The sequence below is a fragment of the Haemaphysalis longicornis genome, unplaced genomic scaffold (genome assembly GCF_048455015.1).
Source record: "Haemaphysalis longicornis isolate Haplotype H1 unplaced genomic scaffold, Haemaphysalis longicornis Haplotype H1 scaffold_1, whole genome shotgun sequence".
NCBI classification, from domain to species: Eukaryota; Metazoa; Arthropoda; class Arachnida; order Ixodida; family Ixodidae; genus Haemaphysalis; species Haemaphysalis longicornis.
In genome coordinates this window covers 365,235,414-365,258,762 of record NW_027526203.1, presented here as the reverse complement: position 1 = coordinate 365,258,762, position 23,349 = coordinate 365,235,414, and the positions used below count along the sequence as shown (strand labels likewise).

At 46.2% G+C, this 23,349-nt stretch overlaps 2 protein-coding genes across 4 annotated transcripts in view; both read right to left on the bottom strand.

The window, feature by feature from the left end:
- LOC144155046 (lon protease homolog 2, peroxisomal-like) overlaps positions 1 to 2,303 on the bottom strand; it is a 47,361-nt gene extending 45,058 nt beyond the window's left edge. The window contains exon 1 of one of the 2 annotated variants that reach the window (XM_077686262.1): positions 1,152 to 2,303. In XM_077686262.1, coding sequence (XP_077542388.1) covers positions 1,152 to 1,309 — 158 coding nt within the window. In that variant the 5' untranslated portion in view covers positions 1,310 to 2,303. The remainder of the gene's footprint in view (positions 1 to 1,151) is intronic. The other variant, XM_077686261.1, reaches the window with a different exon arrangement.
- An 11,055-nt stretch (positions 2,304 to 13,358) lies between these two features.
- Positions 13,359 to 23,349, bottom strand: part of LOC144155045 (retinoblastoma-like protein 2) — a 62,394-nt gene continuing 52,403 nt past the window's right edge. For both annotated transcript variants that reach the window (XM_077686260.1, XM_077686259.1), the window contains 3 exons: positions 18,906 to 18,962; positions 18,603 to 18,770; positions 13,359 to 16,491 (listed from right to left, as the gene is read on the bottom strand). In XM_077686260.1, coding sequence (XP_077542386.1) covers positions 16,309 to 16,491; positions 18,603 to 18,770; positions 18,906 to 18,962 — 408 coding nt within the window. In that variant the 3' untranslated portion in view covers positions 13,359 to 16,308. The remainder of the gene's footprint in view (positions 16,492 to 18,602; positions 18,771 to 18,905; positions 18,963 to 23,349) is intronic.

Below are 23,349 nucleotides of genomic sequence, written 5' to 3'. Positions count from 1 at the left end.
ATGTATGACGGATTTGAGTTGTGTGTACATATAATCATTGGCCTTTAATAAATACCACTTTCTAATAGCGCTGTGTCTCATTACAGTGCTGTATTGCTACTTGTGAACGATTTTATGAGTTGATTTCTTAGATTAAGAGATGGCGCCTGGGTAGAACCTGGATCGTCCTCGATCAAGGTTCGTCCTCGATCAACGCTCCGTGCCGGTACGCACCGTCATGGGGCACTGTGCACCGCGCCGGTTTTGGGGGCAACACCGGTGCGTGTTTATCGAGGACGCTATGAATTAAGGTACCTTCATTGTTTACTTCTACACGTTGTTTCTGGCTCACACATGGACGTATCCCGATAATGTAATATCAGAAAAAATATTTAACGAAAGAGAAAATGATGGCATTCTTTCTGTTGCGATCATATAAATTAAGGGCACGGAAACATAACAGCAGCTATTTTTAATGACAACGCAAGGAATCAGCAATAGGCACTGCACTCTCCTATCCAATGTTCAAAATATGCGCACGTTCGCGGGTGCGTTCGTAAACACACCACCAAAGTAACTCGCAAATGCGCAATACTTGGTCAGTTTCCTCACCACACAGTGCGCTCGCTTATGCTAAAGAGCCCTCACAGCTGATGCGGGGACTTTGGTTACGACGTATACAGGTCATTCGGTCGATCATTTTCAGGAAGCAAACCTCTTCGAAGCCGAAAAACCATGGACACACAAGGAAGACGCTGCCACCACAGCACAACTGTGTGCGTGCAATAACTGCTCACAAACTCAAAACTACGACACCACGCTTACAATATCCCTATAAATTACGTATTATACACGCTGGCACAGCGAGTACTTCGATTTTGTACAACAGTTCAGGCCGATACACGTTTCCGAACCGTGGCCAGCTACGCGCAGAAGTACGTGCACCATGTGCCACACGCCTTATGCACCCAGGACAATTTCTTAATGTTGCCTTAGTCGTCGTTTCAAAGACGACGCTCGTAATTTTTTTTTTTTCTCGATTCTTTTCCCGTCCACCTGAATTTCACGGGTCTAGTGGAGCACTGCCAGTTACGTTATGCATTTGTGCACGACGATAAGACAATGTTGTAACACAGCACAAGTATAAACTTTCAAGAACACAAGCTACTCACTTTCTGTGTGATGAAACTGGTATTCGTATCGAAGATCCAGGAAAAAGGACTCCATCAATCAGAAGCAAAGGCAACCGTCGGGGAAGTTTCGCTGTTGATGTCGCCATTTTCGTTACTACAGTGGCGCCATCGCCGCTTATTGTGAGAACTTTAAACATGAACAACTTCCTGGGCAGCGGTCGTTCCCACTTCCTTGTTGCTGTTCTCCGGTTTCCGCTTTCAAGGTGGCGAAGGTACGACGGAATGAACTCTGGTCTTGGCGTTCCTACAACGTTTCCAGCGCTTTCTAGAGTCTACTTTTGCGGTACAGTTAGCATACAGTTCCTGCAGTTACCGCTATCGACCAGCCCTGGACTGATGAGTTTGCTTCTACAGCGTATGCGCTACTGAACGCTCACGACCACCGTGAATGAAAAGCAGTTTGTTTCTTCTGCGTACTCTCTCGTCATCTCGTCGCAGGAACGGCAATAGTTTCCATAGCACCTAGCGCCTGCAGATCGTGAAAGTAAAACCCTAGAACTGAAATTCGGCTGAAATTCACTTGCGTGTGTAGCGCACTGCTTTCAAGATCTGAAGCTGGCCTGGCGAGCCCGGTAGACGCGGGGCAGCTGACCGCGCTCGGACGGCTGCGACTTTTTTGCGGAAGTACTACGGAACTTGTTTGCGGACCTAGGTGAAGCTCCTGACCGCCAAAGGGAAACGGGTAGTCCACTCATCTGAACAAACCTGTCTTGCGAGAGTGAATGAAAACATTCGCAACGAGATGGGTCTGGCGGCCTACAAACCTGTGTTCGCCATAAGCACGTCGCACAGATAAGCGTTATGCAGCGATGCAGCGTCGTTGTCTCAGACATCGCTCCTTTGCTCGAAAAACATGAGCATTACACCGGCTGTACCTGGGAGTTAGCGCCAGCATCTTGGCAAGTTCGTCAAGTTCAGCGCAGTGTCCAGCGTTACGTCAAATATTTAGTTACTGCGCAAGTTGAAATTTGCAGGGTTTTTAGCGGCTCAGTTCACGTGCAGTTGTGATACACAAAGCAACTGCTGGTTCTTACGGTGCACGTTCGATAAAGTATAGTGGCACCAGAAAAAGTGGCTTACGATTACTATGCTAATGCGAAATTTGTGCGCAGCGCGAACTGCAGTCTTCTCGGTCACGGCGCATAGCTGCTGCGTCTCGGGAAGTGACGGCGTGATCAGCGAACGCACGGTGGCGCGCGCTACTCTGCCGTTACCTCGTAGCGCGTCGCCGCCGCCGAGCCTGGTGTAAATTGTGTTTGGACCTCCCGCGCAAATGTCACGTGGTTCGGATGGTCCACGCAACGAGGAGGAGAAAGAGAGTTGCTTTATTGAAAAAGAAAGGAGCAACGAGGCGGACGCCGAAGGACCTATGTACGGTCTTTGTCAACATTTTCTAGTTCAAGCGGAAAACGCGCAGTCGTCAAAAAGTTTGGTGTTCAAGCTTAATGTCCCGAGCATGGCTGAAACGTTTTAAGCAGGAAAGGTAGAGCAAAAACTTTTTTTTCTTACTGTCATAAAATATTTTGTCATATTTAAATGTAAAGATTATCCTTTGAATTCTTTGTGGTCAAGAAGGCTAAGGATTGGCCTAAAAAATTTTGACAAAAGGGTGGACGTGCATCACGCAGGGCGTACTGGGGCTGGGCTTCTGTGGCGCCGCCTCGGCATACCGCCCTCCCCCTCACACTTTCCCCACACGTTCCTCCTTCGTTTTCCATCTGTCTGGGTTTCCTTCGTTTGCCCAGTTACGAGGCCAACAAAACCGCCAAACCACAGTAGCGGACGCTTAAATGCTGCATACTGAAACATGCAAAAGTGGCACCGGTACCGACTATATCTGTCCTCATGATTATAAAAAATCCCGGGCCACCTTCACTATTGTGAAACCAGGTGAGGGGCGAAGCATGCAGTACACTAAGTGCATTCAAAGATTGTAAGTCTCTTGCCACACGGCGCGCGCTGATTGATCGCCGGAGAGGCGCTAGTGGGAGGAGCAATGGCGCGCTTGTCGAGGCAGTGGCGCCCTCTCTTACGTTGAACCGGATTTAAGCAATTAAATGAGACAGACGGGCCATGAGTTGTCTTCATGTCACACGCTGCAGCATGCTAAGAAGTATGTTTTACAGGCAAAAACCTGGCGTTTGAAACCACTTTCGAGATAGAATTTAACAAATTTCTATTAATGCATTTAAATCCTGATTATTCCTGTATTTTAAATTAGTTTAAATCATTTTAGGTTATTTTGAACCAGTTTTAACCCTTCTACACTTGTTTGTTGACCATCGTTTAACTTGATTTACATGGGTAAGTCATTAAACTCTTCATTTGCCTGCCTGCCTCTTGTCTTTTATTTGATTGTCTTTCTTATTTGCCTGCCTGCAGAGCAGCTTTGAGCAGTTCCTGGGCAGCCTAAAACTGCTCCCGCCATATAAATTCCATGGGTAAAAAAATAGAGCTGCTCAGTCGAGTCTGTCAAGCCATAGCGCGCTTGGTTTTCACGTGGAGAGTCATTGCACCGCAAGACAAAACAGGTGCAATCGCCAGTGTATCGAATATATCGCAGTACTCTGATAAGAACGAGTATCTTGTTACATCTATTTTTCGCGAAAAGAGGAACTCCCACTTTTTTACAGGGAAGCTGTATATTCCAGATTCCTGTATATTCCTGTATTCTTCCGGTGGATCCCACTTTAACTCTGCACCGCTTCTGTGCTCCTCCATTCCACCGCTGACGCTTCTTTCACACATTTTACACCACTCGCCAGCACCGACGCCTCTTTCACAAGTTCCGCAATCGGCTAACGGCGCTAGCGCAGCAGCTCACTATGGGACTGTTATCTGCTCAGAGGAACAAGAGCGGTAACTGAACGGAAGTGCGTTCGCACGTTATACGCACGGTTATACGCACGGAAGTGCGTATAGGCGCGAAAACAGAAAGCTGTCGCAGAAAATTCAGCCGCCGCCGCGGTTCCATCTCATCGAGTAGCCGAGAATTTCTCCCGGATGAAGAAGAGCAACTTGCCCGTTTGGAACGCCGACGTGAGCCAATAATTCTTACTCAGCTCAAATGGCTTTCGTAGTACCATTTTTGCCGGTGTCTTTAATGTCAAAGCATGCACACATCAGCGGTTGCTAGTTTACGCGTGCATGCGTGGGTGGGGCATGCACGCACAGTTAGACTTAATGCCTTCACTGATGACATGTCTATTGTGCTAATGGAAGATTTAAACGTGGACTTCTCACGGCCTAATGCACCTACCTGCTGTCCTTCGTGGTCGAGCAGTTTGGGTTGGAGATTCATTTACACAGACACTAAAATGCCAACGACATGGACAAGAAACGAACAGCACCATGTTTGCCTGCTAGAATAAAGTTCGAGTCCTTCCAGGTTTTAACTCGCTACGAGACAGATGCGTGTCGTTCGCTCAGAGGAAGAGCAGGAATTGGAGCGTCGGTGCACACAGGAGCACGAATGGGCGCAAAACATGCAGACAGGACATGCAGACACCGCCGTTGCCGCCTCAAGTTCCAGATTGTCCAGTAGCTGTGAATCCCTCCCTCCCAAACGAAGAGCAACTTGCCCGCTCGGAACGCCGCCGTAAACCTGTAATTCTTGTTCAGCCTGAAGGGCTTTTGGAGCAACATTTTGGTCGGTTTCTTTAATGTCGAAGCACGTGCGCATCACTGGAAAGAAATTTTACTTTGTCGATGCTGCCATAAAGTCTGCGAAAGAGCAAAAATTTTATCAGAGCGAACCCATGTTTCAAAACGAACCGTTGAAAGATCAAACATCGAAAAAGGAAACGGAATGACGCGCAGTTTTTACTTAGCCGTTTTTACGAGGTGCAATTATTCTCTTCCTTCTGATCAAAATAAAATCGTTTATTCCTCTTTTCTTACAGTTCAATTTATGTCACACATTTGGTTTTAAATGCATAACACTACAGAAAAAAATGTATTTTCAGAAGATGAAGCTGCTGAAACATCTGTGAAATAACGCATGTATTGCGATATTTGTATTCTGGAATACTTTTTGAAGCATCTCTGCTAAGTCGTGCTTGAATGAAACATAATTGCAGCAAAAAGATTTGTAAAGCACTTTTGCTTGAATGTAACGTAATAATTGCAGCAAAAATATTGTTAAAGAACTTTTTTCGCTGACTTTGGGAGCAGGTGTTGCCTAGGTTTTCGTTTTTACTTCTATCATAAAAATGGTTGCAACAGCTGAGACTGAACCCACATCCTTGGGGCTCTGCAGCACACCTTAGCCATTGAGCTACCGAGACTGGTTTCTTCTAATTTTTTCGTATTTTGCTTGCTCAAGGCCTCTTGCATCTTTCAAAGGGCAATTTTTCCATTTCTTTAGGGCCCAAGATGATAACACTGCTTTTCCAGCAATATAAACAATAAGGCAGCCCCGTGTTGCAACACCTGCTACAGGCCAGCTGCTTGTGCAGAGTCCTGTTTTAAACCCCGATTACACGGCTTCCTTGGGACTGCACAAATATGCAAGTACTGCGTGCTTGCTTGCTTGCTTGCTTGCTGCTGTTGCTGCCGCTGTTGGAGTTCAGTGGGGCAACATCGATAGACGATTCCCCAGACACCGAGGCAGTGTCACGGCAATGAAACACGCGATGCCGGGTCGCGGCAGGTTCACAGGGCATTGTGTGTGTTGCTCTGGATATCTGAGGTGGTGTCGCACTACAATGGCAGTCGAGGCCGCCAAGATGGCCCCCAGGTTTCCCATAGGCGAAAATTGTTTTCATTTGCTTTCCAAATGTGCAAGTAAGTGCGTTCTTGTTCTTGTTAAAACAAAATATACCACGAAATGCAACCTTACTGTAAAGTTGGAGCGCGCATGGAAGGAGCGCCTCCTCGCTCAGAAAAAATATTTATACGCCCATTTACCAATGTAACACCCTGTATATTGGCACTATTTCTGCCAAGAGTTGCTAGTAAATGGAGATGAAAATATATATACAGTAGACTCCTGTTAAGATGAACTCGAAGGGACCATTGATTGATTGTAGGGTTTAACCTGCCGACGGAATGCAGGCGATGAGGCGCTCCGTAGTGGAGGGCTCCGGATTAATTTCAACCACCTGGGGATCTTTAAGGGGGCAGTTGGGTCTTTGGGGCTGAAAAACGGTCAAAAAAAGCGTTTTCTCAAAAATGTCATTTTTGGCCTCCACGGCCATTTTTGTATCAGTCTGTAAATTTCCTCATCAAAAGGCACCATATTTTGTTGTTATTATATTATAATAGCATTTTAAAGTGCACTCTACAGCTCAGTAAGCGCAGAATTCGATGGTGTAACAGCACTTTTCTTGCAATGCAAAGCTAGCATTTCATCCTCAGATATCTTGGCACCCAGAGCAGGTACAACTTTAATTCCTTTTGCTTCTGATACCGAAATGTGTGGAGAATACAATGTTGGAAACAAATTTTTCAAATGGAGGCTTTGGAAAATTATTATTGTGTTCAATTGGCACCACCTGCGAGCGATTTCTGGCAGAGCACGGGAGAAGCGAAGTTCCCTGTGTTGTAAAACGACCAAAAATAGCTGAATCAAAAAAGTACTTCCTATGTTGTATTCTTTAGTCATTTGTCTGCCTAGCCACGCGGTAATTGCCATTCTGTATGGAGTGGTTATTTTGTAATGATGATGATCGTTGGATGTTTATGGCGCAAGGCCAACTGGGGCAAAGAGCGCCAAAACAATATTCGATGATAGGGGTGAAACCTTAAACACTAAGTAAAATCAGCAAAAACAAAAGTAAAATCACAAAACGACAATGAGCATGGCTGGTGTATAGGGCCAGATTTCATGATGCGTGATAGGAAATGAGGTTTAAAAACTTGACTTCTGACAAATACTCAAACACACGTTTCACGGAAACAATGGCTTCGTCTCCTAGAAAAAACGATGGATGTAGGGGAATATGTTGTCTGTAGAGTTCTCTGAAGTGTTTGTGTCGTGTTGTGTGAAGTGCCTTGCATGTGATTAGTATGTGCACTACGGATAGGGCCTCTCCGCACCTGCTGCACTGGGGTCTAGGAGATCCCGTCAGCAGATACGAGTGCGTCGCATGGGTGTGCCCTATCCGCAGCCTACCCAAGGCAACTTCTGTGTGTCTGTTGTGTGAGTCAGATGTGTACCGTCCCAAGTGTGGCTTTATTACATGTAGTTTGTTGTCTGTCTGTTCATCCCAGTGTGTTTGCCATTTCCTACGAAGGTATTGTCGAATTTGTGGCTTAAGGTCACTCTGTGGTAGTATGGTTATATCTACTGTGTCCCTGAATGCAGCAACTGCGACCTTCTGATCCGCAACCTCATTGCCAGCAATTCCAGCATGCCCTGGAACCCAGCACAACACCAGAACAAGTTTTTGGGCATATATAGACATGATAGTGTTGAAAACCATATGGACAATTTTGTTTTGCATGGCTTGTATGATGTCAATGCGCGCACAACGCTCAAGGAATCTGTATATATGATGGACTTCGAGATTTTGTGTTCAAGAATGTGTTGTGCAATTAGTAAGATGCCATATGCTTCAGCTGAGTAAATTGTGGTGTATGTGCTCATGGTTCTGCATGCATCAAAGTTTGGTCCATGAGCAGCGCAAGACACTATGGTTGCAGTTTTTGATGCGTCACTATAAAACTCTGCACATTGATACTTGTACTGCAGGGAGAAGAAGTGCTGCAAAATTGCAGTTTGTGGTACCCTGGTTTTATCAATATTCATGAAAGACAAGTCACAACACACACGTTGAAGCTGCCAGGGTGGTAAAACATCAGTAAAGGAAGATGTGTAAATGTCTGAAAAGGAGATGTTGAAATCCGAAGCTTCCTGTCTCACTCTAAGTGAGAATGGCAAAGGAACGGACGGGCGATTTACAAACACTAGTGATGTGGATGCATCATTAAAAACAGGTTTAAAAGGATGGTTATTCATCGATGAAATTTTGAAAGCGTAGAGCAAGTCCATGTACGTTCGTTGGTCCTCAAGGCACCATTTGTTACATTCAACGTATAGACTCTTTGCCGGGCTAGTGCGGAACGCACCCGACGCAAGGCGGAGGCCCAAGTGGAGTACTGGGTCAAGCATTTTTAGTGCGGTTTTTGATGCCGACCCATACACGACGCTGCCGTAGTCTAACCGGGACCCGACTAAGGCGGTAAAGACTCGGAGAAGTAGTTCCTTGTCTGCACCATAGGATTGGTGGGAGAGCACCTTGAGAATGTTTAGTGTTTTTAGGCATTTATGTTTAAGTGCTTTGACGTGAGGTATGAACGTGAGCTTGTTATCAAATATGACACCTAAAAACTTATGCTCCTTTTTAACAGGAATAGATGCACGGCCAAGAGCAATCTCAGGGTCCGCACTAAGCCCGCGCTTGCGGGAGAACAGAACACAAGTACTTTTGCCCGGGTTCAGTTTAAAACCGTTAAGGTCCGCCCATCCAGCAAGCTTCTTAACACCGAGCTGTACTTGACGTTCGCAAATTGACAGGTTACAGGATTTAAAAGATATTTGAACATCGTCTACATAGACGGAACAGGAAATGGTTGGTGGCAATGCCTTTTGGAGGGAGTTCATCTTAACTATAAACAATGTGCAGCTTAGAACTCCACCTTGCGGCACACCATTTTCCTGCACATGTATCCCGGACAGGGATGACCCAACCTTAACACGAAATGTCCTCGTGGACATGTAGCTAGAAATGGTATTTAACATGTTACCTGACACACCAAAGGACTTCAGGTCGCTAAGGATGCCATATCGCCAGGCTGTGTCGTAAGCCTTTTCAAGATCAAAGAATACCGTAAGGCAGAACTGCTTATGAGCAAATGCATCTTTTATGAAGGATTCCAATGCAACAAGTTGATCGTTGGTAGATCGCCCCACCCTAAAGCCTGCCTGGCAGCTCTCGAGAAGACCGTTGTACTCAAGGAAGTACACGAGCCTGCGATTTATCATCTTCTCGAGCAGCTTGCACAGGCAGCTTGTCAGAGCGATGGGTCGGTAACTGGCGGGAGAGGACGGGTCCTTACCCTCCTTCAGGAACGCCACTACAATAGCCTCCCTCCAAGATTTTGGGATGTGCCCCGAAAGCCATATGTTGTTGTATAAGTGTAGGAGTGTTTCAAGAGTCTCTGGGTGTATGTGTTGTATCATTGTGTACGTAATCTGGTCTGCGCCTGGAGCTGAAGGTTTACATGTGCTCAGGGCCGCCTTCAGCTCATAGAGAGTAAATTCAGAATTGTAACCAGATTTTGACCTGTTATTATCACGTAAGGACTTCTTTTCACAAGCGGTTTTATGTCTCAGGAAAGTGTTTGTGTAGTGTGCAGAGCTGGAAACGTGTTGAAAGTGTTGTGCAAGTGTGTCAGCCTGGTCTTCCAGTGTGTCCCCTGTTGGACTGACCAGGGGCAGGCTGTGTGTCTGTTGTCCTTTTAGTTTTCGTATTCGTGTCCAGACTTTGTGTGTGTCTGTGTATGAGTTAATAGATGTAAGGAAGGTGCGCCAACTCTCTCGTTTTGCCTCACGGCGCACACGTTTCCCTAGCGCCTTGGCCCGTTTGAACAAAATAAGGTTGCCCGACGTGGGGTACCGTCGAAGGATACCCCACGCCTTGTTCTGAGCCTCTCGCGCCCGCCTACAGTCCTCATTCCACCACGGCCTCCGCTGGTTGCGCGGGGCACCAGAGGCGTGGGGAATGGACTTTTCGGCGGCGTCGAGGATGTGCGCCGTGAGGAGTTGGGTAGCTTCTTCAACGTGTAGGTGTCCTATGGATGTGTGGTGTAGTTTGGATGTCTCTGTAAATGTATTCCAGTTAGCTCGTGCTTCATTGAACCTATTATGGGAAGATGAACTGCTTGGGCCTTTACCTATATATGTAAGTGAGGTGGGGAAGTGGTCACTGCCATATGGGTCAGTACCCACACCCCACTCAAGACATGGAAAAAGATCTGCGGAGCCAATCGCCAAGTCAAGACATGAGTATGTGTTGTGTCCTATGTTATGGTATGTAGGCTGTTTATTGTTGAAAAGGCATGCTCCTGAAGATGTAAGGAATTTTTCTATAAGGCGACCTCGGGCATCCGTGCGAGAAGAGCCCCAAAGAGTGTTGTGAGCATTAAGGTCGCCTATCAGGATGTATGGTTCGGGCAGCTGGTCAACCAGCGCCTCGAAGTCAGAGCTTAAAAGTGAAACATCAGGAGGAATGTATATGGAGCATACCGTTATCAACCTATTAAATATTATTAAGCGTATTGCTACAGCCTCAAGGACGGTGTTCAAGGTGACAGGGTGGCATGCTAAGGATTTGCGGGCGATTATGGCCACACCGCCAGAAGAGTGTGTGCAGCCAACCCTGTCCTTTCTGTATACCAGGTAACTATTCAAGAAATTTGTGTGCTTAGAATTCAGATGTGTTTCCTGGACACACATTACACTTGGCTGATTAGCATGCAGTATTTCATATACATCGTCAAGATTTTTAAGGAGGCCTCTACAGTTCCATTGAATTATGTTTTCTCTTCCCATTATTTAGTGTGAGAGCTACTGGAGTGTGTATGTTTATGTGTCGTCTTTCGGGGCTGTGACTCTCGTCTTTTTGGGCTTGTCAGGAGGCTTTGGCGTCGGGACACGTTCCTTGCGGTGCACCGCAGACAAGAACGGTCCGACATCCGTTTCGTCGTCTGATGTCCTCGGATTCCCTGACTGATCAGGCCCCGTGGACCGCGCACCCTTTTGGGCGCGCTTTGACTGACCCACAACCATCGAGGGTTTAAGGAATGCCTCGGATGGCGCAGGCGGTGCGGTGGGGGTGGGAGCTGCCGCTGGCTCCCCCAAGTCCATCTCCTCTGCGCCCTCGCCTGTGGCTTGGGACGCTGGAGTGGAAGTGGAGGATGCAACATCGCTTCCACCAGACGTGGTTGCCCCCACAGCCGCTGCTGGCTCAGCGAGCGGTGCGGAGGCAGGTTGGGCTGCCTGAGGCAACCCAGGGGGGGGCGGACGCGGGACCAAGTCCGACTCGCGGTACTGGGTCCCCGCAGAAACCAGACGCCGCTCCGCCCCCCGGCGAGCTGCGTCGGCGTACCTCCCCAGAGGGAAAGAGGCGAACCTCTTCCGCGCCTCTGGGAAAGTGATGTTTTCTGTTACCTTGATGTTGATTATCTTTTTTTCTTTCTGGAACATTTCACACGTGCGGGAGTACGCAGCATGAGGTCCATGACAGTTGCTGCACATTAATTGTTCAGCCTGGCAGTTATCTGTCTCATGATCTTGCGATGCACATTTCGCACACGTTGTTTTTCCACGACAGGAGGTGGTGCCATGCCCAAACCGTTGGCACTTGAAACAGCGCCGCGGGTTCGGGATGTACGGCCGGACAGAACAATGAATGAAACCTGCTTTGATGGATTCAGGGAGTGAGGAACGGTCAAATGTTAAGATTATATGCTTTGTCATGATTTGCTTATTATCTCGCCGCATGGTGATGCGCCTCACTGCCGTCACGCCCTCGCCTTTCAGACCTTCGAGCAGATCGGCTTCTGTCTCATTTATCAGATCTGGCTCAGAAATCACACCCTGAGAGCTATTGAGGCTACGGTGGGGTGTGACTCTGATGTCCAGATCTGCCATGCGATTCTGGGTAAGGAGGCTTGTGGCTTGCTGGTGAGTGTTCACCTCGACCAGGACTTCGCCGGTTCTCAGTTTCTTGGCTTTGAAAGACTTGCCCAGGATGCCTTCAAGGAATTTGGTGACAAGGAACACTGACTGGGAGGAGATAGGATTTGAACTGTCAAGAGATTCAACAATTAAGAAGCGCGGATAGTTATCTGGCTTTTGGGATGCAATTGTTGGCAAGGGTGGGAATGAAGCTTCGGTGCGGCCCCTTTTCGGGGGCCGATCACGTTTGGGGGGGGGTTTGGAAAATGCCATATGATACATTGGAAAGCAGGGAGACGGGGGTACTTTCTTCTTTGACCGTACCCTGGTAGCCAAAGAGGTCCCGGAGCTCCCTGCCTGGTGAACAGACAGGGAGCCCATCCGCCGGAGCTTGACCTGGGCTCCGACGGCCACCGTTCGTGGTTTCTAACCCTCCACCTATAAACACATCGCCACGGTTGGATCCAGCTTATGTTTGGGGGCTCGGGGTCCGCGGTATCGCCAGTACCGTCACCAAGATTGCTCAAGGTGCCCCGTGCGGGGAGTGGTTATTTTGTAACTGTGGCCCGAAATAATGGCAATTAATCATTAATTAACTCAAAATATAATCAACTTACTAAAGATTTAATGACAGATTTGAAATCAGTACAAAAAACTCTATAACGCAGTGCAGTTTCATTAAAATTGGTTGGTAAATAAAAAAAATAGCTCTAAGACCAGTCTGCCCCCTTAACATGCACTGAAATCTCGTACACACAGGCGTTTTTGCTTTTCACCTCCATCAGAAAGGTGGCCGCCTGCATCGAACCCGCGTCCTCGTGCTCAGCAGCACTACGCCTTAGCCACTAAGCCACCCAAGGCGGGTCGAAGGGACCGTAAAAATTTGTTCGTATGTTTTTTGAGAAATTAGTCTTAAGTGGGTTTTTGCATTGTGGATGTTACAAGAGAGCAAAACCGTTGTTCGTCTTAACCACAGTGTTATCCTAACTTAGTTCGTCTTAACGGGGGTCCACTGTATACTATAAGCAAATTCCAACCCAAAGTATGATGGAGAGCACCCTGTTCACAGCATGGAAGGTAACATTTTTGACAAGTGGGGTCAAACCAGAATCCTTTTTGATCAAGTACAGAAAAAAAGGGTGGGGGTGAGGGGGGAACTAGTTTATAAAATGCTATCTCTCCTCTACATAGTGTTAGCTACGGTAATTAATGCCAATATGTAGACATGTAGCCACTATTCACAAATTATCCCAGATGTTAGGTCATCACCCATGCTAATAAAACTTGGCGTCATGTTTCCCGAGTTGGCATTCACCACTAAATGCTGTTTAGAATGGCGAGTGCTTACTGCAGATATTTAGCAAGCACATTTGATTTAATGGCTGCCTCATTGCACACAGCCAAGAGATGCTTTGCAAAATTTCATTTGTTTTGTTTCAGCTGATTTGTAACTGTTCCAGACCTATACACAAATAGAAAGGAAAAATTTGAGCAAACAATGGTACAATGAAGAACTGCTTTTTTTATTTTCACCACTGTCAACAACGTTTCCAAGCAAATGATGCTAATGAAACAGAACGGTGTTTGGCAGTTTAACTAAAGAATGGGCATAATAGGGTGGAGTACACGCCTGACTCGGCAAAGCCAAACTGCAGCCAGACTTTTGAAAAACAAAATATGTTATGTATCTATATATATTTATATGCATTTAGACTGGTAGAAGCGACACACGGGGAAAATTGAGATGAATGGGACAAAATTAGGATGACCTAAGACCCAGAAGCTTTGTGGGAATGTGACCACAGGTAGCAGGACTGTCCTGTTCCCAGTGACAGCCACAACAGGTGCATTTTTCAGGGCTCTACAAAAGGTTCACCACCCCAAAAACATTGCAGGCACTTCAGATGGCACAGCAGCAGGTCACAACAGCTTTCAAGTCACAACACAGGGCTACAAACAGTCCCACTTGTTACACCTCGCCATCGCCACACAGGCAGTGAAGCCACAACAAAAAAGGAAGGGGGGAGGAGGGGAAGGGAACAGCACAACTGAACCGAGAATATGTCTGCAAGGGAAAAGAAAAAAGAAAAGTTCAAGGCTTGACTTGCAACCCGCAAGGCGAAACTAATGCTCAGTTGCTCTAATTGTAGCAGGCCTAAGGCAACGAAGCGGCAACAGCTACACCAGGGGCAAAGCCAAAACTAAGCACCTTGTCGGAACAGAAAGTTCTGGTAGCTAAGCAACTGAAGTAAAGGTGAGAACCCAGGTGGTCATCACAGCGACAAGGCTTCAGACACAGTTTGGGAACAAACACAGATGTCACAAGCGTGTACACATTCACCAAAAAAGAAAAAGAAACACGCAGGGCTTAGCACGATTTGAACACTGAAATGCAAAAAACATACACCACTACTGACATGCCTAAAATTCCACGGGGGCTTCCTTGATTACCCATTGCGACTTTTCTTGCGCAAGAAGACCAAGACACTACTTCAAATGTAAAGGAAACCTATCGGAGGAGCACAAGAGCAGCTACTTTGCAGCTCCAAGATGAAGCAGAGCAGCCAAATGCACACACAATAGGGCGCAAGATGGGCTCCTTTTTTTACACAACTTGCACGCTCCAGGACACAGCTTGTTCCTTCAGGGCAAATGAGAAAATGCACACGCGCATAAGTTGCATCCGGAAGTGACCCACCTTTACTTCAAAAGCATTGCACCCTTCCGATGCATGTAGTGGAAAGCAATACAGTGAAGAACTGCTCCAATACTACCAAACAGCAACATAACAGTCTGCATTGCAGCAGCCAAAAAGGGAGAGAAAGAAAAAAAAAGATAAACGGGGGCAACAAAACAGAAAAGTTTGGATGGTTCTGTGCATACAGAAATGTGCCAGCACAGTATTTTGTCCATACACAACAAAACTAATGCAAGGATAGCTGCATGTGGACAGAGCATGACACCACGAGTAGACAACTACTAAAAACAAAATATTACTACTTTAAACAGAACAAACAAAAGTATGCGAAATCAGGTAAATAGAACACTTGACGCTGCAGAAGTTTCAGGTATAGTAAAAGTTGAACACTTCTGGCTGCCAAAATACAGCAAATTTTTATGCTGAATGTGTTGATGGTTGCCATCAAATGTAACTTCGATTGGTTTGTTTGTCACTGATTATTTGAAATGATTAAAGGTGGCTTTTGACTGCGAGCACATTGCAGCAATTAGTTTTAACGCCAGTCACTAAATAGACCCTAGAGATAGGAGAGCTTTACATTCAAGGGACAATTACAGAAATCTGCTTTATGAATCTTAATTTTCAAATCTCCGGGGACAAACTGCTTTGCAGCTGCCACTGATCGTTTTAGTATCCCCACACTGGAATTAAATATTAGTTATTCCAGAAGTCGATTTTGTGCCATGCAAACAATAATTGGAATATCTTGGAGACGGCTTACACAGCCCCTCAATGGCAATAAAATATTACGGTAGCTTGCTTCCTGCCAAGTCAATAATAACAATAATTATGCCGCAGATGCTGCATTGGCATAAAATATTAGAGTAACATGCTTCATGCCATGACAAGACAAACTGAAATATCTTGGAGACGACTTTGGCGACCCCGCATTGTGATAAAATATTATGGTAGCATGTTTCCTGCCAAGTCAATATTAACCGTAATAATTAGGAGATTGATTTAGATGCGGCACTGGCACAATATTACAGTGGCTTGTTTTCCGCCACGTATATACTACTTGGGATATCTCGGAGACGAGACAGCTTTACATGCAGTCACAACAAAACAGCACAGCACTTTTAAAGCTAGTCAACAGATCTCTTGGAGACAGCTTTGTGATCAGACAGCTCTGTGCACAGAAATTCCGCTATGCCAGCGAATAGTTGAACCCAAGTATATAAACTAAACACACTCCAGAAGACTGCACACCGAGGAACACAATAGAATTGCATACGAGTGAACATGGTGAAAATGCTTACTGTCATGCACACGATCAACAAGACGTGCAGTCTAATGTGGACAGACATTTTGATGCCGGCATTGTGGCAAATAATGATGCACTACACTCGCTGCTGTCATGGCTGTGGGACAGCATTTCAAGAGACAGCTCGAGAACACATTAGAACCCAACACCCAACTTTTTCCACACCTGAGGGGTGGGATGCAAGACTTTTGAAGAGACTTTCCTCCTGGCAAAACAGTGAATACAACAAAGTTTAAGGACACATGCAGCACGACCGACCCCTCGGTTTTTGTCTCCGTCAAAAATATCACTGCCACACAGGGCTGGTGTCAGCCCCAGAGAAGCACTAGAATAACCCCCCGGATTTAAACAGAACCAACTGGGAACGACCACACAAATGAAGGATGCTGGCCGATTAGACTAAACAATGACTGTGCTTTAAATAATGGTGGAGGCCTCATTGGCTCGTTCAGTTGTCCGGGGTGCTGCCTCCGGCGCACACGTCTTGGCGCTCCTTCATGACCGTCTGAATCTTCTTGAAAAAGTAGCGCTTGGGGGCGGGGGAGTCGTCCTCCGAGTTGTCGTCCTCGTGCAGGATGCGCTTGCTGACGTTTTCGCTGCTCTGCACCATGCGGTTGATCACACGCAGATCCTGGGGAGGGGGATGGTGACAAACGAGACCCCAATGATGACCACCAATGCAAAGGCACCCCGGGTTCGTCACAGAGGCACTCCAGACAAGAATGAACGGCTGGTAAGCGAACTTTTGATATTAATATGCTACCCTGAAAAACGTCTGTTCAGGTGTCACAATTATACTTAACCAGCAGACAGACGAGCAACCAAACAAGGAATTATTCATAGCCTTGTTCATGCAGTCCCACCTCTCACTCTCTCAATAAAGGAATAAAGAAGAGAAACACACCACATGGGCAGCGTTTTCTTTTATACCTACCGCTCTTGAAAGCGTCTTCATAGGTGGCACAACATCCCTAGACGAATAGGGCAACGAAGAACAACCAACAAAGCATTTTAAAGTGTAGAAGTAAACAAAAAATATAATGAAACCACACAGACACACAAATTGTTCTCTATTTCTGCACTTATAGAACACACTGAACATATTTTCTGTCGTGTAGCTGATTGCAGCAGTACTCTGAACTTTCGCCAATGGTTGTCACAGAGACTCTCACAAATTAACCCGTATGCAAAATCATGTCGCCTGCTGCTTGCAGTGCTCAAGGTCACAGCATACACAACCTTTTGTCCCATCTCAGGTGTATTACTGCAGCTTAGCGCATGGTAGCACTTTCTTGCTCCCTGATGAAAGTGATGAAGCTACAGCCAAAGTGCTACAACCTAAACCAATGAGCAACAAAAGCCCTACGTAGGCACTGAAAATGAGTTTTGCGTCATCAAGCCACCGTAGAGCCATCATGCTGAAGTCGCCGTTTTTACGACCCTATAACCCGTAACAGCGGTTTTAACAGTCAAATTAGGATGCAGGTATTCAATTAATTTTGCAGCTTCCCTGCAATCCTCACCGTGCTGTATTGTATGCGCTGTCACAGCATTTTCTGCTCTATCTAGCTGCCTTATCGTTAAAATAATAATTAAAAAAAGGGATGTTTCATTGTTCAGCCCAGGACATAGCACTATCCCATCCTTATGGCGAGCACGCTTGCCGTTCAAGATCGGATTTCAAAGTGCGGAAGAGAGAGGATCAGATTTCAGGGTCTGCCCCTGGCACAGCCGAGAGGGAAGCTTCTTGCAATCCAGCGGTTACCTACCAGTAATCAGTTCAGCAATATGGTTTTTGGCTGATCTTTTTTTTGATTGAAAGAAGGGGGTAATGGGCTCTTTTCACGAGTGAACAAAGTGTTCGATGACCCCTGACACGTACGTAACCTCAGTAAATGTGTCTTAATTGCAAGGTACTGCTTTGTTATGAGACCGAAAGGTTGCTTTTATGTGGACAATGGTATGGGGAATATGTGGGAACGCTCTCTTCATCTGTAGGCACAACATAAAGGTGTAGATTATAAGCGCAGAAATACAATATCGGGTCATAACACTATATGTCACCGCTTCCACAAAGCCAGCAAGGTGTAGCAGTTTTCAGTGGACACCGTAAGCAACTATGGGTTAATTAAAGCATCTGTCACAGCTGGCACAGCTATCACGGCAGACTACACAAGGTCACTATCCACCCACAAGCACAGAAGAATAACGAAAACCACCACGTCATGGCCCTAATGCAAACCGTGTGCATACGAATTTTGCCTGGTGAAACGGGTCTACCTGAGGCTTTGTTCCGAATCACTCACTGTCGCTTTTTGCACTCTGTTTTCAGGCATGACATTTCGTGTCTTTTGGCAGCGGCAATCAAGTGCTTTTCTAATGACTCAAGGATGCTCCCTTTCTACAAAAAATTGCGAGTGCTTCTCAAATGACTCAAGGATGTTCACTTTTTACAAACAATTGCTAAAGCACCAATGTCGCTTCAGGGACGATCATGCCATCTGCCTGGGTCGATTCCCAAAGGTGCCATACTGATGCTCAGCTGCTTATTAGCTTTACGTGACCCCAATTTGAAAATAAAATCAAAAGGCCAATAACAAACACAGAAGAAGAAAACCCATGCTAAAAACTGTTTTTGGCAGATGTAGGTAGAGCTACGGGCGCGCACGACATTTCAACGCACACAATACTGGAACATTCCACCAAAGTACAACAACTTGGTGCTATTAATCAGGAGCTCACCTTTGCTGGGCTTTGGCTAAAATGGTAGGTGTGGTGCTTGGGTGACAAGGGGTAGCAGCCAGCTTTGAGTGGTGACACGAACACTTTTCTGTTGTGCGAAATCTGGCGCCTGGGTGAGTTGACCATGCACTTGGCTTTTGGCAGCGGTGTCAGGCCAACGGTCTCATTCTGCAATGAGCGACTTTCTTCAGACTCCAGCACAACGGAAAACTCGGTATTCAGCCTATGTCAAAACTTTTACATGCAATTTTCTAATCAAGGGCACATTACAAGCACTTTACACCTTGACAGGAGAACTCATACCTTGCTTGAATCTGGAGAGAATTTTATCGCGAACGTAGTCATTCTCTTTCTGTAGATCTGCAAGAGTGTTAAAAAATACGAACCAAATTTCATAAGAATGATTTGAAATAGCACATACAATCTGCACTACTCAAATATTCGTGCCTGGGGGTCTTTAAAGGGGCCCTAAATAGGCTTCCGAATGTCGCCATTTCAATCGCGCAATCGCTAGAATACCCCTTCACGACAACGTGTACCAAATATTACACCTTTGCGTAAAGCAGGGGCCGCACAAACACGAAAAAAAGATTTCACTTCCTCCCCTGGCTCACCAACCATACCTTGCCGCCACACTTGCGCGCTCTGACGCAGTTCTTTCCGGCTCTGACGCGCCTCTATGACGCACGAGACACTGCCCAGTGCGGCGCCGCGAACGCGAACCACAGCGACAGCGCTCACCGTGCAACCGGAATCTGGTGGGCGGAGCGTGCGCGTCGAGTGCTAAAAAAAAAAGCGCGCGCAGGGCTTGGCGCAGCCAATGACTGCACGTACATCAAGGAGGGTGATGGATTGCCCTGTTTCTCTCGGTGGTCTTGCGCCGGGTCGATGACGTCGCGGCTTCCACAGTGCTTCGGAGGAGCTACTAGAGGAGGAGAGCCCCAGGCCTTATGGGTGGCCCCTTTTAATGAGCGATATCTCGGCTAATACTTAACGCATTTAAACAATTTTTGCGGGATGACGTTCCTTGGATAGTACTCCAGTGACCGCGCACGCAAAATCGTAACATTTGGCAGCCTATTTAGGGCCCCTTTAAAGGAGCCATGAAGAGAAAACACAAGTTTGGTTCATTCAAAAGATTGTCTCGTTAGAATCATACTGACACCACTTTTAACGTAAACTTCGCTCAAATAAGCTACATAATTAGGAAAAACGGGAATGGTCATGCGACCCACCAGCTCATTTCCCGCAACAGAACCTATGATGTCACATGAGCTAAGCTCTGCGATTGGCGGAGGCAGGCAGAAGCAGACGCAAATTAGGTAGAGCTTACAAACTAGACGAACGAGCGATTTGCGCTTAAATTTAGGGCACATTCTTTACAAAGCAATAAGAAAGATGGGACAAACAGTGGAAGTTACGAAAGCACATGTAAACATAGAAGTACTGATGCGTTCTGCTGTTCGTACTGCGCACAGCATGCTTGGTTTAGCTGCACAGCACTACGGGGCTTGGGGTTGTCTCAGACGACACTGGCCGATTGACGCAAGCAACGGTGTCTTGCGTGACCCCATTTGTCGAGCGAGCACTGTTTCAGGGAACGTTTTCTCCCAGAACAAAAACAAGCCAGGTTTAAATGTGGGCAAAAACAAACCAAACGCTTGCCACGGTATGGTGGCGACATCTAGGTTCAGGTAACGTAAAGAAACGCGGGAACAAACCAACACCGCTGTACAGGGTGCAGACAACCTTTGAACGGTCCCGTGCCGCCGCAATTGGGCCAACGGGCTCAACGCGTTATTCTTTTCGTTTCCCACGAGACCTAGCAACGCGAAACAGACAATATGATTCAAACTTCTTCAGTAAACCGCGTTGCGGCGATAATTTTAGCGCGGTTTTGACACAATGACTTGCTTCAGCGGCGAGCGAGCAACCGAAAATGGCGGCGCCAGCGTATACGTGTCTCTACTCTGTACGGCAGATGCGTGAATGAAGGTACTCTAGGCTGCAGAGCGGTCGGTTCCTGTGATGTCATTTGGGACCACGAAAACGCACGATTGAGCGGGAAAATCAAAATTTTAACCTAAATTGTTTAATTTCTCAGTGAATAAAGCACCGTTTGTATCCGGACAAGCGCTGGGGGCACTATAAAACACGAAATCTTTCGAATAAAACCAACTTGCATTTTCTCTTCATGGCTCCTTTAATGTGCGCCGAAATCTCGACACGAGTACTGCATTTTTTTTTTGTTTCCATAAAAAAAAAAAAAAAAAAAAAAAAGTGGCTGCCACAGCAGAGATTGTAACCCACATCCTTCAGCTCAACAGCACAACGCTTTAGCCATTGAGCCACCATGGTGGGTTTGTTTCTTGTGCTTTATTCAACAGACTATGGTGGCTGCTTCTCTGATGAGGCACAAAGCGAAAATGGCTGTGTCGAGATTTCGGCGCACGTTAAAGATCCCCAGGGGGCCAAAATTAATCTGGAGCCCTCCACTACGGCACGCCTCCCAGGTTAAGCTAAGGCACGTGAAACTCCAGAATGAGTTAATCAGAATCAGAATGAGTTAATATGGTATTTAACGAATTTTTAGTGCTTTGTCTGCATAAAATAAAAGTTGGCCCCCTTTGCATCTTTCAACTTGCTGCTTTCAAAGGGCAATTTTTACATTTTGTTTACTTTACAATATACAATTTACTTTAAAAAAATTTTACAACTTTTACTTTTAATGTGGCACAGTTGAACCTCGTAATAAGAAGCATCGACGTAAGGTACGACCAGGTATAAGAGACACTATTCACCCACATGGATTGCCGCCTTATCTTTCCCATTAAATTGGCCCCTTTATAACGGACATCATATGTAGAAGATATAGTCGAATACCGTTACAACGAAATTGATGGGATGCGCGAAAAACTTCGTTGAAGCGAAAATTCGTTGAGGCGAAATCTGTCCTAACACAGAACGGAAGCGCAAGAAAAATAGCCCCCTATATTTCCGCATCACTGGCAGCATAATACAATGTTTCGAAAAAGGAGTGACACGCATTAACATGTATTTATTCGGACAACAAGCATACCAATGGTTATCTGCTTTTTACCTGCAGGCAAAAAGTGTGCTACTGAGGGGAGGGAGGAGGAGGGGTGAAGAAATGCAGGCGCAAAACGTATTGCTGTACAACAAGGCTGATTACTTACAGATAGCTGCGAGGCCATTGAAGCCCCCCTTTCGCTTGTGGGAGGAGAGGTGCCATTATCTTATCCTCTGACTGGGCAGGGTAGCAACTGACCTTGGCAGGCAAGCCACGCACGCTTGCATTTAACGCGACCACACGCTCGAAACTCAGATAGGATGACGTGGGTTCAAGACTAAACTTGAAAACATTATTTTTGCTTTAACTGAGGAATCCTAGAAGGAAAACTGCAAGGACAGCTGCTCACAACGCATACATGACGGCGCTGCGCCAGCAGCAGAGCACATTCGCACTATTTCACCTAGATACGGATTGGCTGTACCTTGCTTGGCAAACCGGGGCTGCGCCTCATCTAAAGACGGCCAGCCACATCATAATCACCAGCAAACAATGGCGTCCGTTTACGAGTTTGTTTTTGTTTTGGTATGTGGTGTGGGCACGCGGCGAACGTTTTCGGTGAAACTAAGCATCCTGAACGAATAAGAAGTTAGATAGCTGGTGGTATGCGTATTTTATTGTAAAACGAATGTTCAAACCCAGCCCCAATGATCGAAAATTTCGCTGAAGCAAAATCAAGGCAGACAAATGGTTCATTGTGGCGAGGACTTTGTTGTATTGACTTCTATGGCTAACTAATGAGGAACTGGAAATATTTTGATGAACCAGAGCTCGCTGTAGTGGGGTTCCACTGTAGTTGGTTATAAAAGACAAGTAATCCTTAAATTTTGGTCAACAATCTCGCTCGTAACAGACATTTTAACTTTAGATGTGGTGCCACCAATCATTAACTTCAGTTGTGTCCACTGTGGAATCGAAGGAGATGACAGACACCCGCAATCGCTATTTATTATAACTTCAGCAGACACACAGTGGTTCAGTCAGCTATGAAATGACGAGAAGCCCTGACAATGGAAATGCAATGTACAGAAGTGATTAACGCTTACCACTATGCGTAGAGTGCGACCGCGCATGAGGGCTTTTGAGCAAGCCAAGAATACCGGGAATGTGCAGTGGGCTCTCCAAATCGCATAGCTCCCAATCAAGAAGCATCACAGATGTTGAGTCCTGCAAGCCTGATGAATAGCCAGAGCACACAGTGGAAGAAGCTATGCACTCTGGCTACTCATCAGGCTTGCGAACTCGACATCGACAATTCAACTTCCGCAAACAGTGAAAGAAGAGAGAGCTTGAAGCTGTCGTAAAAAAACAGTGTGAATACAGTCATGAAGCAAACAAAGATTTAGAACTATTTCATAAATTCTGGGGGCAAAACAAATTAGAATAAACCTTTTGGAACATGCTGTATCATTCTTTTAAGTTTATTTTAATCATACAGCACCCACATTGAACTACAGGTTGATCACCGTAATTACCCGATTCTAACGCGCCCCAGATTCTAACGCGCACCCAATTTTCCAGGCAAAAAACCGAAAAACTTGCACCTCCGTTTGTAACGCGCAAGGAACTTTGTGAGCAAGAAAAACGAATGCGAGAGAAACGGGCGATTTATTCCCCGAAGTAATCTCACTCATCTCACTCCTCGTCGCTCTCCGA